Source organism: Larimichthys crocea, chromosome XX, assembly GCF_000972845.2.
Source record: "Larimichthys crocea isolate SSNF chromosome XX, L_crocea_2.0, whole genome shotgun sequence".
NCBI lineage: Eukaryota > Metazoa > Chordata > Actinopteri > Sciaenidae > Larimichthys > Larimichthys crocea.
Genome location: NC_040030.1, coordinates 3,931,851 through 3,949,434, shown reverse-complemented (window position 1 = coordinate 3,949,434; position 17,584 = coordinate 3,931,851). Strand labels below are relative to the sequence as shown.

At 42.8% G+C, this 17,584-nt stretch overlaps 1 protein-coding gene across 1 annotated transcript; it reads left to right on the top strand.

The window, feature by feature from the left end:
- The first annotated feature begins 837 nt into the window (after window positions 1-837).
- Window positions 838-17,187, top strand: itih5 (inter-alpha-trypsin inhibitor heavy chain 5). The gene is made up of 14 exons (XM_010729517.3): window positions 838-1,150; window positions 1,232-1,276; window positions 1,835-1,998; window positions 3,304-3,405; window positions 4,912-5,192; window positions 5,309-5,478; window positions 5,784-5,900; window positions 8,781-8,952; window positions 9,057-9,366; window positions 11,303-11,988; window positions 12,701-12,754; window positions 14,421-14,537; window positions 14,625-15,002; window positions 16,195-17,187. The coding sequence occupies exons 1-14, from the start codon at window positions 1,037-1,039 to the stop codon at window positions 16,452-16,454; spliced, it is 2,970 nt and encodes a 989-aa protein (XP_010727819.3). The 5' UTR covers window positions 838-1,036; the 3' UTR covers window positions 16,455-17,187.
- Window positions 17,188-17,584: the final 397 nt, after the last annotated feature.

The following is a 17,584-nucleotide window of genomic DNA, read 5'->3' as shown; positions in this document are numbered from 1 at the left end:
ATCCACCATCATCAAATACGTTTATGTAGCATGTAATCCTCCTCTCTGCTCACTCCAACCACTGACAGTATATAAAGAATATAGCCACAGGTTCCTGAAGAGCTGCTGGCTCTGGATGTGGATCATAGGTGGACCGGAGATGGGGTGAATGACACCTGGTTGCTCAAACGAGCCACCTTTAACGACACCTACCCGTCAATCAAAGCGTCCACGCTCTTAATCCTGCATAACTTTAAGTCTTAATATAATGTGAACAGGTGAGTTGTATATAAATTCACCCTCAGTACAGTTGTCATGAACGGGGAAATTAGCTACAGAGACCAAAACTGTTTTTTGTACCAGGCTGTAAACATGTTTATTTCTGCTGTGAAACATGGGGACTTATGGAGACTGACTCACTTCTGGAGGCAGCCTCAAGTGGACGTTAGAAGAACTGCAGGTTGCCACTTGGCTCCAACAGACAGAGGTGGGAAAAGTACTCAGTACTAATACTACACCACAAGTAAATATACTGCATTAAAAACCCTACTAAGTAAAAGTACGTATGTTATTGTATGTTTTATAGATGTTTAAGGTTGAATCATGGTCTATAAGATCAAGTTTTCAGCTTTGTGATGATTTTTTTTCCAGCAAATCCAAGAAAGTTTTATTTCTAGTAAGAAGTAGGACATGAAAGAAAACTAGTGGAGTAAAAAGGTCCAATATTATCCTCTGGGATGTGGATTAAAGGTATAAACTTGTATAAAAGTACCTCAAATTTGTATTTTTTTTAGGGTCAACCCATGATTACAAAAAAAACCCGACATTCCCTGAAGGCATCAGCAGCAGCAGCAGCTCTAACTGCCTCATCCTGAAAACACTGACTGCATCCCTCTCCTCCAGCTGGGTGGGCGTTACTTTTCCCTTCTCTGCTGCGCGCATCGTGTCACTCCTCTGTCCGGTCACACTTGATGTTGGACAGACAGAGACGCTGCGCGCTGGAAAATTATGTCCCAGTTATCTGTTTGAGTTGAACCGGAGAAGGACTGCTGCTGAGATGATGCTGCTGCTGACTCTACTCATCATATGTTTCAGTCCCGGTGGACTGGGGCAACTGGAGGAATCCCAGTTTGGAAATGATGCCGAGTTGGCAGACTTTGACTTAGACATTGTAAGATCTTTTCAAAGGTGTTGTGGGATGAATTCTGGTTTGGATTTCCTTCTGTGACTCCTTTTTTTTTTGTACACACAGGCGCCACGCAGAGTCCCACGGCAGGTGAAAACTATGCTAACCAAGGTAAAGTCATGTTTACTGGAGATACTTTGGATATTTATCCTTAAATTTAGAGGTGTGTGTTGAGTTTGAATCCAAATGTCCAAAATTCAAAATACAATTTTAATGAAAAGCAAATCTGAAGTTGTTTTATAGCCTGTGCGTCTTTTGGCACATCGGATAAATATTTACACTCTTTAATCTGTCGGATTTTAGGAGTTTTTGGTGAGCTGACCTCCCTGGCGTTAAGAAAACATTTTAAAAACATTTAAATAACTCTTCTTTTTGTCAGTGACCTAGAATGCATGACCTATTTAAAGCATATTTTGTCATCCTAAACTTGCGCTCTTTGGGCGTGACGCACAGGAGGTCCGCCAAGCGCGCAGATGTGCCAGAATATATCTGTAATACGCTGGATCTCAGCTCACGGGAACGAAATCATCTGCTTCAGTTTGGTTGTTGTAACTATGTTGAATTCCGGTTTCCATGCAATGAGATATTTGGCTAATCAGACAGAACTTGGAGCAGAGCTGCGTAGGAACAAACATCCAAGTGATGTTTTTGTGTGGTGTGTTTTTGCAGGAGACTAAACCTCACATCCAGGAACTCTCCATCAAGACCACCATCATCTCCCGTTACGCCTTCACAGCGGTGTACTGCGCCATGCTCAACCGGCACTCCGCCGCCACTGAGGGCGTCTTCCAGTTTCAGATCCCCGCTAACGCCTACGTCTCCAACTTCACCATGTAAGAGGCGCGCAGGTCACCTGGTACACGACCAAAACATGATGAGGATGGAAGTTACTCAGACTCAAAGAAAAACTGGTTCTTAAAAAGTTCTTAAAGGAGATTTTTATACTTTAGAACCCCTTTTGTTTTTAATTTAAAGTTCTTTGGGGAACCTTTACGCCTCAATCACAGCACCTTTGATACTTGAAGAACCTTTTTTATGTTTAATAATCTTATTTTTTTCTTTTTAAAAAGTTCTTTGGTGTACTGATTACTGGTTCTTTCCTTTGTAGCAACTGGTTCTTTGAAGCACTGATGGTTAAAAGGTTCCCCAGTGTCGTCACCATAACAGAAGAACTTTAGGCTCTGACTAGAACTTTTACTTTTAAGGGTGTATAGTGTCATCTGGAAACTTTGTATTCTAGTTTACTGCCTTGATTGTAAAATGTAAACTCCTGTTGAAACCAAAGAAACACGTTTTCACTGGACAGTGAAGATACAATCTTCCACAATAGTAATCCCCAACCCTTTTAGCTTGCAACCCCTTGAAAAGAAGCATTGTCCACCCGTGACCCTTCATCACTGGCTTTGGCTTTAGTGTTGACCAACGGAGAAATCTTGCCTTCTTGGATTGTTTCATTTGAAGGAGGTGAAAGGAAACTTTCCTAGAAGAGGCCTGACCTCCAGGTTGCTCTTCAACTACTACTGGGTTCCCATTCAGATGCTCATTCTAATTCATGTCAGTATAACCAGTAATTGTTGTTATCAGTCGGGTTTGACAAGTTCAAATAAGTAATTACTGAATACTTTATCATTAAAATGGAAATCAGAGATCGAGTGATGAATCCAGACGTCTTTTGGAAGTCTCATATAAACTAAAATATCTTATCAGCGGAACATTTAGCACCAAACTTACCTCAAGATTTATTTTTTAAGAACCAAACCACCAACTAATAACATCGTCCTGTCAATCACCACGCCCAGTCTGACCTCAGAAACGGGTCAATCTAAGCAGATTTGTACATTTTCTGAAGGGATTTTATGAAAGAAACAGGATTTAAAAGCTGGAAGGATTTATGATGCGTCTGTTTCCATGGAGATGTTGGCAAGAAAACTTTTATACTGCCGTTAACACACACACACGCACACACAGTGAGCAGAGTTCATTCATGTGCATGGACTGTCACCCATAAACAGGCAACGACAGGATTTTGTCCAACAAATTTGGCCTTTTGTCTGAGAAAAAAAAACAACAATCGACAGTAGGTGGTCCTGAACATGAGCGCCGCTCTAATCCTCCCACCTTTTGACCCTGTGAACCAGGATCATCGGAGGGCGTGTCTACCAGAGCGAGGTCAGGCCGAAGGAGAAGAGGGTCAAACAGGAGAACGGCAAACCCAAGAACAAAGAGTCAGGTGATGCAAGGTAAGAGAAACCCGGGAGTGTGTGTGTGGTCACTCCTATGGTCTGACGTCTCCTCCTAATTACACAGCAGCGCTCACAACCTCTAATGTTCCTATTTTGCAAACAGAGATTTGATAATATCCCCACTAAAACCTCTTTTACCACAACTGGGCGGCCACAAAGAGTGAGTGTGTGTTCTCTCTATGCATGCATGCATGTGTGTGTGTGTGCAGAGTGAAGTCTGGATAAGATCATTCCTCCAGAGAGTCGAAGGATTGTCATATAAAAAGTGACATATGGAAGAAGTGACATCAGCTGTCATGCGAAAAAATGACATTTCCTTGAGTTGAGATTTGGTGATTCAATGGCTCCGTTGTGAAGGACGGAGCAGAGGAGGAAGGGAAGGAAGGGAAGGATAGAAGTGGAAGATGTGAGATTAGACAGAGGCAGGACTTCCATATTCATGAAATCACCACTTGGACTGTTCGGATCAGCGCTCCACCTCTTTCACTCCACCTCTTCTCTTTACTCGTCTGTATTTTAAGTGTTTTTATGTTTACAGCTGCTACTCTTTTGAATTTAGTTCAGTTAACTAAACAAAGCAAAGACGAGTCTTCAATGTTTGAATTTCTATCAAACAACAGTTAGTTCAATGCGAAGCACAATAAGAAGTAAGGCAAACATTTACAGCATACTACCGTTATAAACTGAGTACAATTAGCTGATAATAAACCTGATCAGTCACCGTCAGGAATCAATATACAACCATTAATCAACCGATCTTAAATCTCTACAAACAGTTCCCAAATCACACTATAGAGACTTTTGATACCAACATTCCTCATCGTATATAATGTTCGTAGCACAGAAGTCAATGGTTGCATGGAAAATAGAAAATTAAAACTAAAAAAAACGATAAGAACTAAGTTATAGCCACGACTGTATGTGTGGGATTTGAATATTTTTGGACTTTAGTACCATCTAGTGGTCATAAACATGTTTTCCAACAAACAAAGCCTTTACTATTAGAATAAATCTAAAGATTATAGAGATGTAGAGAGAATCGTCGATTACAAAAATTCAATTGTTTGCACGTAAGGTTGTTGCTTCCCAATCAAGGAAGATGAAAACATGGTTTGCCAGTTTTAGGAAAAAGGCACTTAAAGTAGAGATCAATCTAGTCTTTATCCAACAGTCAATAAATCTTGTGAAAAGACCAAAACTAGCAATGTGTCACCTCTCAATACTTTCTGGCTTCCTGTCTGTCTGCTACTTGTTTACTTTTAGGAAAACATCATGGTACGTGGTGTCACTTGTTCCAGTTGAAACAAATGAGAACCAACATGTAAACTTGAATAATTTGAACGCCACCCACATGACATAATCCTAAACTACGTTGTAGAACTGACATTAACGTCATAGTCTTCCCATTCAATCACAACTGGATTACAGTGGTTAACTTTATCACCACTGGGATGGAAGCGACCTTTTCTCACACTGTCTCCACCCCGCTCCTCCCCTCTTAAGTCCTGAGCCGGAGGTGGAAGTGTTCAGGATGGCGGCCAGCATCCCGGGCCGGAACCGGGCCATCTTCCTGCTGACCTATGAGGAGCTTCTTCAGCGGCGGCTTGGATACTACGAACACATGACCAGTCTGCGACCTTTGCAGCTTGTCAGCCGCCTGAGCCTGGACGTCACCATCGTCGACCACTCAACCATCACGAACCTCGAGGTGCTGCCGCTTCGCAACGGAAAGAGCACGGCTGCTGCCAACAGTGCAGCTGGGTCTAATGCACCCAAGACACCAGGTTTGCACATGTACTTTATTACTTTAGCCACCGTTTAAAGGTCACGGTCACGTTGATTTTAAGGTTTTTTACTGGAGCCAGTAATGCAAACACACTCCTTTGTCTTTGTGCGTCAGCCAAGCTCGAGCCTCCCGTGACCACTGTGATCAAGAATGAAAAGAACGTCTGCAAGATCACCTTCAGCCCCAACATCGTCCAACAGGCTAAGATCACCACCAGCGGCGTCCTGGGAGACTTTGTGATCCGCTACGACGTGCAGAGAGACATGGGCATCGGAGACATTCAGGTGATCAACTCTGACGTGCATAATAAACACAAACATGAGCAACAGTATTGATAAAAAAAAACAGCAAAGCAGACTGTGAGAGAGCATAAAAATAGTTCTCATTTTTTCTGTGTGCACTCCAATTTCCCATCCCAACTGAACACACACACACTCATCCACCCACCTGTTAGTCATTCGTTTCTCTGGTTTCCTGCCACCACAACCACGCCGCTGCCAAATCTTCTGTCTGTCTTCAGAACCACACAAAGTTTTTGACGTTCGCACACAACTACTGCAACCGATCTCACCGCCTGTTCTTTTCCCAGGTTTTAAATGGACATTTCGTCCACTACTTTGCCCCCAAAGACCTGCCTGTTGTGCCCAAGAACGTGGTGTTTGTGATCGACACCAGCGCCTCCATGCTGGGGACTAAGATCAGACAGGTAAAGGGGCACAATCAACGGATATCTAAAATACTGTTGTGATGTTAAAGCTGCAGGAATGTGTTACCAATTGTTTGATAATCTAAATATCCTGTGAGGTGACATCAAATGCAGTCTGTGAGCACAGATTGGGTATTTTTACACATCACTTCCTGAAAATCTTGTTTACTTGCTACATCATGGGTTTATAGGTTAAGAGTTCCCTGACAGCCTCCCTTTAAAGCAGTTACTAGTTTCAGATCACTTAAATTGTCGGAACAAAAGATGTTTTTTTACACATATCTGTTGTCAAAGTTAGAGTTTTGCTCCAAGTTTAAGATTTAGATGCTTCCTGTGCAGATGATCTTTTGAGCTCATTAGAGATTTGTTGCATTTAATCCCAAGTGTCAGATGTCAGAGCGGTTTTTAAGATAAGAGCTGCTTTTTACTGCATCACTAAGAAAGTTGTGCATGGAGGTTCTTGATAAATGTCCACTTACCAGGTTTTTACAGACGTTTCTACTGCATCTAGAGGTCTTCATCAATGGTTGGGGGTTCTGAGCAAAACTCCATCTGCAAATAAAGGGAGTAATATGGGGTTAAAAAGCAGATGTTCAGTTGAGATGACTTTGTCAAATCTTATTGTGATGGATTAAATCAAATGTCTCTTTGAGAGACTTTGGCTTTTAGGATTGTTATAAACAAATAAAACATGAAAAAATACCAGAAACTGTTCGTTATCTGTAACTCAAAAGTTAAAAATTCCACCCAAAAAACTGTGGGTACATTGTATGTTTCACTATAATGTATTAACTATGTAAAGCCTCTATTGTATGTTTCACTATAATGTATTAACTATGTAAAGCCTCTGATGGACTGAAACCATAGACTGTATCAAACATGGACGTAGTCTCTCTGGCATCACCCATAGGTTTGTGAGGAGCCATTGTAAAGCTCAAAGTTTGGTTGGTTTTGGCCGTCACCGTCTTGGCCCTCTTAGCTCCAAACTAATACAAAAATGAGCAAACAGGTGATTAATTTGAAGTGTATGCCGGTAGTGGTTACTAGGCTGATAAAACTAAAGGTGCGGTCCTTTAAATTTGGATTTATCACTTCCTGTTGATTTGTTCCCACTGCTTAATTTGTGAAGGTTTATACTGTACCCTGAACTGCACCAGTCTGACGGACACGTTCATCTGCTGCAAAATCTATTTGGGATTTAGGCAGATAAGTTTGTTGTATTTTCACATCAATGCCTTACCTAAAAGAAGTACCGGTCACCTCATTCTTACTTTTCCTGAGTGTGTCAGAGGAAATCTGATAATCTTGCTTCCCATGCAAAGCAGGTTTCCCTGTTTTTTAAACAGAATCTCAATGGCTGTATTGGATCAGAAACCTGACACTCCACCTCCTCACTCCCACACTGGAATATCAATATCAGACCTTTTTACTCCATCTGTAATAGCACGATAATCCCCCTCGGCCAAACTCTGAGTTGATCCCTGCAGCTGCCATGAGCGGAGAGTACAGAAACAGAAAAAGAGAAGTAAAACTGAAAAACAGATTTTCAGTTAGAAAGAAAAGTACAAGGCTGCGCTGTGAGGGAGGAAGGTCAGTGTCTATGGGGTAATGGAAATTTCTAGACAACGGCAACCTCGACCCCTTGATCCATCCCCCCACCCATCACCAACCCCCAGCGGGCTGTAGGAACAGAACAACAAGTGTGTTTTGATGTGGCTCCACAATAGAGGGTTTCAGTGTGGGTCAATCTGTGGTTCTGACCTCTGCTGTATACAGCTCATATAGACATCTATAAACCCCTCAGCATCAAATTATATCTTACACCCACGCTTTGGGCTGCAGAGATGCTAATTGTGAAGACGTTTCTGAGTCGGCGTGCTTTTGTTTGTCTATTTTCTTACATGGATGCAAAGTAGAAGGCCAGCAAGAGAGACCAATGCTGAGTAACAATCCAACTTTAACTGATTTCATCAGTGGTCAGTGGAGAGAAAGTGAGGCTTCTATGTTATGTACCTATCTGTTGAGTCAAGTGACACAACCCATCTTTTGACCTTGGTTATCATAGTAATGATCAGAAAGGTGCCTGCTTTCCTAAATACAAACATACAGCTGTATGTATCTGTATCTCAAGGAGAATAATAACAATCTAAGACTTAATATTATCTCTACAGTGACTTCAGGACATATGCTTGACCCTGTGTAACCCCCCATACGTGGCATGCCAGAATAGAATATTTCCTTACGGTATACTTGACATCTTAAGTGTCTGGAGTCAAGTTTCATAGCTAAAATGGATCAAGTATGATTAAGTATTTGAAAAGGTATATCCCTGAATCATCAGCAAGCAGCCAAAACTAATTCAAAACAAATTTCTGACAGAGAAAATCAAACTAAGGCAGACTGAAACGATATTTTCTTGGAGGGAACCCTTTTCCACCAGTAAATGGTTAACTTTCTGATGGATGCAAAGATTACATAGTTACTGTGTATTGAGAAAGAAAAAACATAACAATGCCATATGGAAACCATTTGAAACCCACTGGATACTCTGAAAGATGTATGACTAAAGTCAAGCTATAAAAAGTTTCCAAAATGTTGATGGATAGACAAACCTTTTGACATCACAGGTAATTCACTACGCATTTTGACACCAATTTTCTAAACTGTTGACACCACCCTCCTGGGATTGCTTCATGGGTGGAGTGTGTGTGTGCTGGTCAAAGGGCTGGACGCTGGCTGATTGATGGCATGTGTGTTTTGTTTCTAACCACTGCAGCTCTAGAGTCACAATACAATGAGCATAGCTCCACCATGACGTTGTTCATTCAGCATTCTGTTTGTTTGTTGTCATTTTTCTTTCGCTCACTCTTTCTTTCTCAGACTAAAGATGCTCTGTTCACCATTCTGAGGGACCTGCGACCTGGTGACCGCTTTAACATCATCAGCTTTTCCAACAAGATCAAAGTTTGGCAGCCGAATCGTCTCGTGGAAGTGACGCCACTTACTGTCAGAGACGCCAAGAAGTTTATTTTTACGCTGGCGACCACTGGAGGTCAGAATTCCACTATTTTGATAGATAAACATGATGTTTGTTGGATTAATATATCTGCAGTTGACAATAAGAAGCAACTCTGTCATGGCGTCCTTTCTCTACAGGCACAAACATCGATGGTGCCATCCAGACCGGCTCCTCTCTGCTTCGTGATTACCTCTTGAGACCCGACACCAGCCCGAACAGCGTCTCCCTCGTTATTTTCCTGACGGATGGACGGCCGACAGTCGGAGAGATGCAGTCCACCGCAATCCTGGGGAACACTCGCTCAGCCGTGCAGGAGAAGTTCTGCATCTTCACCATCGGTATCGGGAATGACGTGGATTACCGGCTGCTGGAGCGCATGGCTCTGGAAAACTGCGGGATGATGAGACGCATCAACGAGGACGCCGACGCCAGCTCTATGCTCAAAGGGTAAGAGAGATGTCAGATGTCAACAGGAAAATGCTCACTATCCCAACTTCTAGATGGGCTACACTCAAGATTCTGGCAACTACACCCAATCCCAATGGGCCAGTAAGACGAGAAATGAAGAAGGCTTCTTGTTATATTGGAAACTGGGTCATAATTGGTCTCAAACTGGCCTTACGTAGATATGACTGACCTAAGACTGGCTTGAATCTGACTCTGGTACAATTTCCTCCTTGGCATGATTCATTTGGGCAGATCTGAACACAGCAATTATAACTTGCACCACAAGACCCTTTAGAGTATGAGGATGACATCTATATCTACAAGCACACACCATAGGTTTGAGGCGAAATGGCTTCCATAGCTTAGTGCACTTTGTGGATGGGATGTGGATAAGTGAAATCCAACAGACGCTAGCAGCTAGCCAGGAAGTACGTTGCCTTGTTGATATTTAGTGAACTTTCTTCACGACTTTCTTCCCATGTTTACTTTCTTTCTTTTACCCCAGACACATCTCACCAGTAGGCTTTGGTTTGGTTGAGATTTTTCACATCAAACCAACAGGAAAATACATAAACTTTACATAAAATTGCTGTTAAACCATCTTAAATCTGGCCTGACCCTTGAGTCATTGGTCTACAACTGGTCTGAATCTGTCCTTACATTGGACTGAAAGAAAACGGGTGTGAAACTGAACTAAAATTGGTCTAAATATGGCTCGATAGTCATGTAGTCATTTATATCAACAACAGAAACAAGATACTTAATTTTGGATTTCAACTTGAAGCCAGAAGTCCATTTTCTGACTGTAGTCCATCTAGAAGACGGACTATCAAGAAATCTCCATATTGACATTGGGGATTATTACATCTATCTTGGTTAATCTTTGTAGCTTCAAAACATTTCATGCAAGATCATTTTATTTTGTCTCCAACTTGCAGTGAACACACTGAAACACCATGCAATGAAAAGACTAAGGACTCCTTTATGAGACAATATCATCGATTATCAATTTAAAATAAGCAATCATTGTAGATTGTAGCAAGATTTCACCTTCATATGTGTATAATCCGCCTCTTATTAAGCAATTAGCTTTCCTTAATCCCTCCCTTCTACCCGTCCGACACTGTCCCTCCATCTCTCATCAAGCTACGAGGGAACGAAGACCGCAAATGTGACGGTGCTGACAACAGACCTATTTAATCAACTTCAACATGTGACAGCCACAGACTACAACAGCCACCCTCTTTCTCTCCCAGACATTTTTTTTCCCTCTTTCTATCCTTAACACACAACCCTCTCCTCTCTCTCTCTTTCTTCCGCACTCAGTCACACAAGGTGTTTGTTCAGCCGAGCAGGAATGTGTGTGTGTTGTGAAACCAGCATCTGAGCGTGTACGCAGGGTTAACAGATAGACTCCGCAGATAATAGGCCTCGTTCCTGCTTGAACAAACACGCTGGTTAAGAGGTGAGGAGGTTTACTGCGGCGTGACAACAAGCTCAGGATCTTTGCTTTGCATACACGCTTTTTTATGAATGTGTGCACAAACTCTGAAGTGGGGTGACGGTAGTTTTGAGAGGTTAGACAAGCAGGTTTATGGCCGGAAGGTGGTTTGTTTGACATTTGATGAAATCCTTCTTTTTCTACTGCCCCTGAGCAAATGCGACGTCCTAGTGATCAAGAGGCAGATTCTAAGTTTGCATACTGTGTAAAAATAAGCAATAAGAAGTAACATTAACAACATTTACGATGCTCTGGAGGTTCATGACAACTTTTGTTGGCATTGCACTGAACAGCTTTTCAAACGGCTTCACTGTTGGAGACAAATTTACAATTTTGGTATAAAATCCTGAAGGTTTTGCACATCATCTCGAGTAAGATGGTCGTAAAACTCAGTCCAAACTGTCTTCAGTCAGCCATCTCCTCATTCTTGTCTAGGTTCTACGATGAGATAGGAACTCCTCTGCTGTCTGACATAAGGATCAACTACACAGAGGACTCCGTCCGGTACGTCACTCAGCATCTCTTCACCAACTACTTCAACGGCTCCGAGATCGTCATCGCCGGCAAGCTCACCAACCAAAGCACAGAGTCGCTCCACGTCCAGGTTACAGCCAGCAACAACGACAAGAGCATCATCCTGGAGACCGATGTTCCTCTGCGACACCGACAGATAGAGACTGAGAAACACGTGAAAAAAGCTACAGCAGCAATGGCGGGTGGAGCTAGGGTTCCAGGGTCAGCGGTCGCACAGGGATTAGGAAATGCTCTGGGTGTGATAGCGGATGACTTTGTGGAACGAGTCTGGGGTTTCCTGAGTGTTAAGGAGGGGTTACGGTCGCGCCTACGCAGCCAAACCAGCAAAGAGAGGGAAGGCCACACCCAACAAGCCACCAATCTGTCTCTGAACTACCATTTCCTCACTCCCCTCACCAACCTGGTGGTGGAGAAGCCAGAGGTCCTGGCCGATGGCACCATGGCCCCGGCGCCCACCATGGCCCCAGCATCAGCCGGTGAGGGAGTCTCAACTGCCAATGAGCTGCCAGGTGTCCCAGAGGAGGAAAAGCCACAGAAAACCAACGGGAAACAAGGCGGCCAGATTTCATCTATGAGAAACACGATTGGTGAGGTTGTGTCTTCTAGATTTGGTTGTACAGGGTGTTGGGGCAGAACCTGGGATCAAATTGTAGAAAGTATTTAATCTTGATTTGGGTCTAAAACTATGCCCAAGTTGGATCCTTGAATTTAAGAACCTGGAAAGTCCTTGCATTTAATGTAAGGAAGGTATGGGATTCAACCTGATTTGTATTTCTGCTAGGACGGTTGACGGTTCATTGTCACATACAACTTTTGGTAACGTTGGGTCATCAATGACGAGCACAAACGGCCCTGCGACAAGCTTTCTGCTTATTGAGCTATATTTTGGAGAAAACAATTGTTGCTTAGCTTTCCATGTGCTCAAGTGGCATCAAATGAAAACTGTGTACAGCCATGGAAAATAAGACTAAATACACACTGCTATGTATTTAGCCAAAACATTGACCAAATTGTAGCAAAAATATGCGAGATTCTAAGCATAGGGACAGATAAAAGGGAGGTGGGTTATGTTGCGGGAGATAGGTGAGCAGCTTCTGACCCATTTTACTGGGTTTACTTGGGAAACTATTTGAACTGTTGTGAAGCTAAAAGCCACATGTCCCCTCTGACACCGTGTATTACACTAATAACAGACCTGCCCACAGTTCATGTCACTCACATGGAAGATTTTAAGAGGAAGCTTTAAACAATGGCGACCCTTTGACTCTCTGAAGTGCATAAATATTCTCTTCCTTGTAGGAAAAGTTGAGAGGAGACCAGCCAAGAAGTCCGTCACCATCTCCAAAACATCAGGTAAGTCCATGTTCTCCCTCGTGTAAACAGTTTCATGTAATGGCCTACACGACGTAAGCGTACACGGTGGTTATGAGGCTCCATAGGGAGACTTGAAAGAGAGGAAGACGGGGGAATGTACAGTAGACTCTCTCTCTCTCTACACTCCCTGCGTGGGCGGCCTGTAATTTGGATGTTCGTCAGTCAGACAGACGGCAGTGATCACACAGACAGCGAGGGGTTCAGGGATGCCTCTGAACATGACCTGCAAAGAGGAAAGAACACACAGGGGTCTAATTGAAATACCAACACAAGCGCTACGTGGCACTTTAAACATGCAAGTGCGTGTTTGCATTCACACACACACACTGTAGGCGAATGGGACAGTGTTAAGAGATGAGGAGTGTATGTTTGTGCATGCATTACAGTAAAGAGAGGGACTCCATCAGAGGCAGTTAGCGAGGGCTAATGACCCCGTCATTACTGTTGCTCTATCATCTCCTCTCATCTCATCACTCTTCCATTCATCTGAGCTGGTTCTCACAAGCCTGAAGAGACTCGGGCTAAAGATATAAACTACCTGATAGAGAATCCGATCCTCAGAAAATCAAACGTCTTCGCCAAATGAAAGACTGCAGCTTCTGATCGGGCATCAGGCTTCACAGAGATGTCCGAGATTGCAGCTTTGAGTTTTGAGGTTTCTTTAGATTCAAATCTACGAGGATCTATAACGAAACATTACAGGGCTTCTTTAATCAGTCTCCTCTCCATGGAAGGGTTCTGTCTATTTCAAAGCTGAACTGTACTGTACTACTGTATTTTGAAAATCTCTCACATCATAGGTCCTAATTAACAAAGCAGAACTTCACGTATTTCTGACCAGGTACCAACCAGTATTGGAGTATTTAAAAAATATAAAAATGTCACATTTCATTTAAGATAATAAACGATATGATACGACACGCGGCTCCTCGTATTAAAAGCTGAGTCCTTCCTGCAGCGACCCGCTTCAGACTCCGGCCTGTGGTCATTAAATTAAACAAGTTTGATTTAACTGTATAAAATGTGTTAGTTTATTTAACAGGGTCAGTGTACACTAATAAAACATTTGGGAGTTAGAGGCTATTTTTCATCTGTTACAAAGTCACACTAAAAACAGAATAAAATGACTGAAATTACAAAGTTATTGAGATCTGCTATAAGCCTTGTAAAAAATCTGTATCAATGTAAGTAGAAACATTATTAAGGACCCTTTCAGGACATCCAAAATATAAAATGAGGGATGTTAATGTTAATAGAAATTTGGACAACGTTGTTAGACACTGACTGAAACATGCAAAAAGCAGAAGCACGGACATAAGAAGCATGCAACCGTGTCTAAAATACACAAATCAAGTCTGACACATGGAAAACCACAATAAACAACAATGCAGACAGCAGGAGAATAATATGCAATTAAGTTTGATTCCTCTGGTTTGAATTTCAAACTTTAAATTATAGATTTCTGCAGAATTTCCTCAAATAACACCAAAAAGATAAAGATAAGATAAACGAAGAGTCAGAAATGTTACATACTTAATTACTTCTTGCATACGATTAAATAAAAACTGCCTTATTATCACTGGTTTCGACTGTCGAGTCTGTGTAACAAACTCTTGTCTATCTCTGAACCTTTAAACTCCGTCAGCGGATGGAGATCCACACTTCGTGGTGGAGTTCCCGCTCAGTAAGCTGACCGTGTGCTTCAACATCAACGGTGAGCCTGGACACATCCTGCGGCTGGTGTCTGACCACAAACACTCAGGTAAGACTCATAAAGCTGTTAAACTAAAACACTAAAGATGCACATGACTGATGCTTTGCGTGGGTCATTCATGTCGTGTGTCTCCAGGTGTGACGGTGAACGGTAAACTAATCGGTGCCCCGGCTCCCCCGGGCAGCCACAAACAGCAGCGTACCTACTTCAGCACCATCACCATCGTGGTGGATCATCCCAAACGCGCCTACATCGAGGTGACGCCAAAGAAGGTCATCCTGGACGGGCGGGACAGAATGGTGCTGCCGTGCCACTCCACGGTCACGGTGGACAGCGGCGCTCTGTCCGTCTCCATCGTGGGAAACTCTAACGTGACCGTGGCGGTCGGAGGAAACATCAGCTTTGTGATCCTGCTGCATCAGTACAAGAATCCAGCCCCGTACCAGAGGGACCATCTGGGCTTCTACATCGGTCGCAGCAAGGGGCTGTCGCACAACTGCCACGGCCTGCTGGGTACGTGTTAATGAACTTTAATGATGCGGTGAAACAGATAAATCCCAACATTATTATCACTTAGCAGGCCTGAAGTAACATTATATGACACAATACTTTAGCGTGGGACCGAACACTTGATCATGAGGGCATAACTTTGGGGTAACTTTGGTTTTTGTGGGACCTAATGGACACTGGACAAACTTCTTGTCCCCATTAGACACAAAAACATTGAAATATAAGGTCCAGGTTGAAACATACCAAAGTTACCCTTCAAGGTAAGTTACTACTTTAGAGTATCTTTTCTCTAATTTTGCAAATAAGGCCTGATCTATCACGACCATTTGGTGAATTTAGGAAAGAGCTACAGATGCAAATAGACAAAGTGTTGTAACATTAAGATCTTTTCTTTCCACTAGCCTGAAAGAAGACAAGAAGTAAAAAAGCCAAAAAATCTCAATCAGGTGCATGAAAAAACAAATTTTTTTGCTTGTAGTCTCTTGTCATAAACCATTGCGACTGAAAAGGGAAGTTTATCTTAAGATATGAGTGCGTTTGGTAGCGTTACAGCAAAACCCCACCGGGTACGTCTCCGTCACGTCGCGGCTGCAAAGCTGTTTTGGTCCGTTCTCCACACGACTTCTAACCAACCAGGAGCGTATTGCTCCTAACCCTTTTTCTGGTTTATATGATTCTAAATATGTATAATTACTATGCGCGGCACAAAGCAGAATTTAAATTTTGATGGAGTTGTAGAGGGTTGCATTTGTATTTTGAGTCTGAAGTTAAAAGGTTTTGTCCCTTGTGGAGCATGAAGTCTCATGGAAATCTGTTATTTCTTTATTGAGGGTGGCTGTAGAGAAAAGGTCAGTTCATCACCAAAAAGATTAGGAAATCATCCCGTCGTGATCCTGAATATCCACAGCAACTTTCATGGAAATCTGACGTTATCTTCTGTTTCCAAACCCAAATTTAAAAGGTCATCCAATACGGACAAGGCACTGTACCACAGAGTTGGATAAAGACCATGATACAGTCGGACTCATAGCCAGAGGGGCAACTGTGTGTCCTCTCTGAACCCAGACCCAGGTCCCGAAAACACGTTCATTGTATTCAAGGGTCACATTTTTGACAACAGTTTCTGGCTGGTCTTCAAAGACTCTATGGGTCGAACTCTGAAACTAAAACAACGTCTGACTGATTGTACTTTCAGGCCAGTTCCTGTATGAGGAAGTAGGACTGGCAGAGCTTCCTGCACAAGGAGACACGAAACCCTCGCCCATCCTGAAGGTGAAGGACCGATCGGTGCCAGTGGTTCAGAAGAACAGGAAGATCTACAGCGGGACTCAGAGCGTGGACTGCTGGTTCGCCCGGAACAACGCCGCCAAGCTGATAGACGGACAGTACGAGGACTATTTGATGTCGCACATGTTCGACACGGGCAACTGGCCGCACGGGACTAACAGAGTCTGAGACGACTGCGTGAGAGCGGAGGCATTTTATTTTATTTAACTCATTTTTAGTCTGTTTCCATAGCACATCCAAACAGATTCATGCCAAACCTTCACCTCTTCAGTTTCTTTGTACCTACAGGCTCTTTTGAATATATTTTTTTACTATTTCTAATGAGAATTTAATGTTTTTTATCACGTCGTGTGTATTATTTTTTACTGTAATTTTGTAAATGTAAATAAAAACACTTAAACACACATGTTGAGGTCGTTTTCTGAGGCGTGAAAACACATGGGCGTTGATTTTTGGGAGCGCATATTTGTGTTTTTCCCCCCTCACACACCAAATATGTACGTCAACGTGGCAGATCACACCTGGTTACCACGGAGACAAACCCTGATAACTAACCCCCTCGTCCCAGCGCCAATGACTAGATGCACACCAAGCATATGTAGCACACAAACACACACACACACACACACACACACACACACACACACACAGAGCTCTATAGCCCTCCCTGTCATCAGCTGGAGGTCACAGGGCTGCTGGCCCCGCCCACACAGGTGTGCTCTGGCCAGGTCCCCGTTCAGGTTGTCATCGCGCTGCCTCGCCCCCGGCCCGCCGCAGGAATTCAAACACGGGAACGCCGGTTTCATGTGTCAATCATCTTTTATTCGTAGCACTGATTAAAGAGATACATTCGGTAAGAAGCACCGTGGCAGTTTACAGCCGTTTTATCCACATGCTCATTGAAAAAAAAAAAAATACATACAAGATACATCAGGAATACAAAATGAAACTGTGTGACCAGCAGAATATATAAAGTACATCGATAGTTTGGCGCCGACTCTGAAAATTCTCCCATTTGCTTTGTTCGCTGAAACACGCCCCGTTACCACAGATTGGACCACAATATATAAAAGTCAAATACATATAAAATATCAACAGAATAAATAAAAAGAAATGTGCCATAACCTGCAAAACGTTTAATACAAAGCTACTGAATCGTTCCTCTGAGTGTTACCGTGATGGAGTATCGGGGAGGGGAGAGATTTTTAGAGTAAAGTCAGAAAGTTATTCATAAAAATTGTTCAAATTTTAAAAATGTATTAAAATAAAGTTGTACAATGATGTAACAGTTCAAGGAA

Coding starts and splice junctions, on each gene's coding strand:
- itih5 (XM_010729517.3), top strand. CDS start 1,037: ATGATGCTGCTGCTGACTCTACTCATCATATGTTTCAGTCCCGGTGGA. Junction 1,151..1,231: donor CAGACTTTGACTTAGACATT/GTAAGATCTTTT, acceptor TTGTACACACAG/GCGCCACGCAGAGTCCCACG. Junction 3,406..4,911: donor AAAGAGTCAGGTGATGCAAG/GTAAGAGAAACC, acceptor TCCCCTCTTAAG/TCCTGAGCCGGAGGTGGAAG.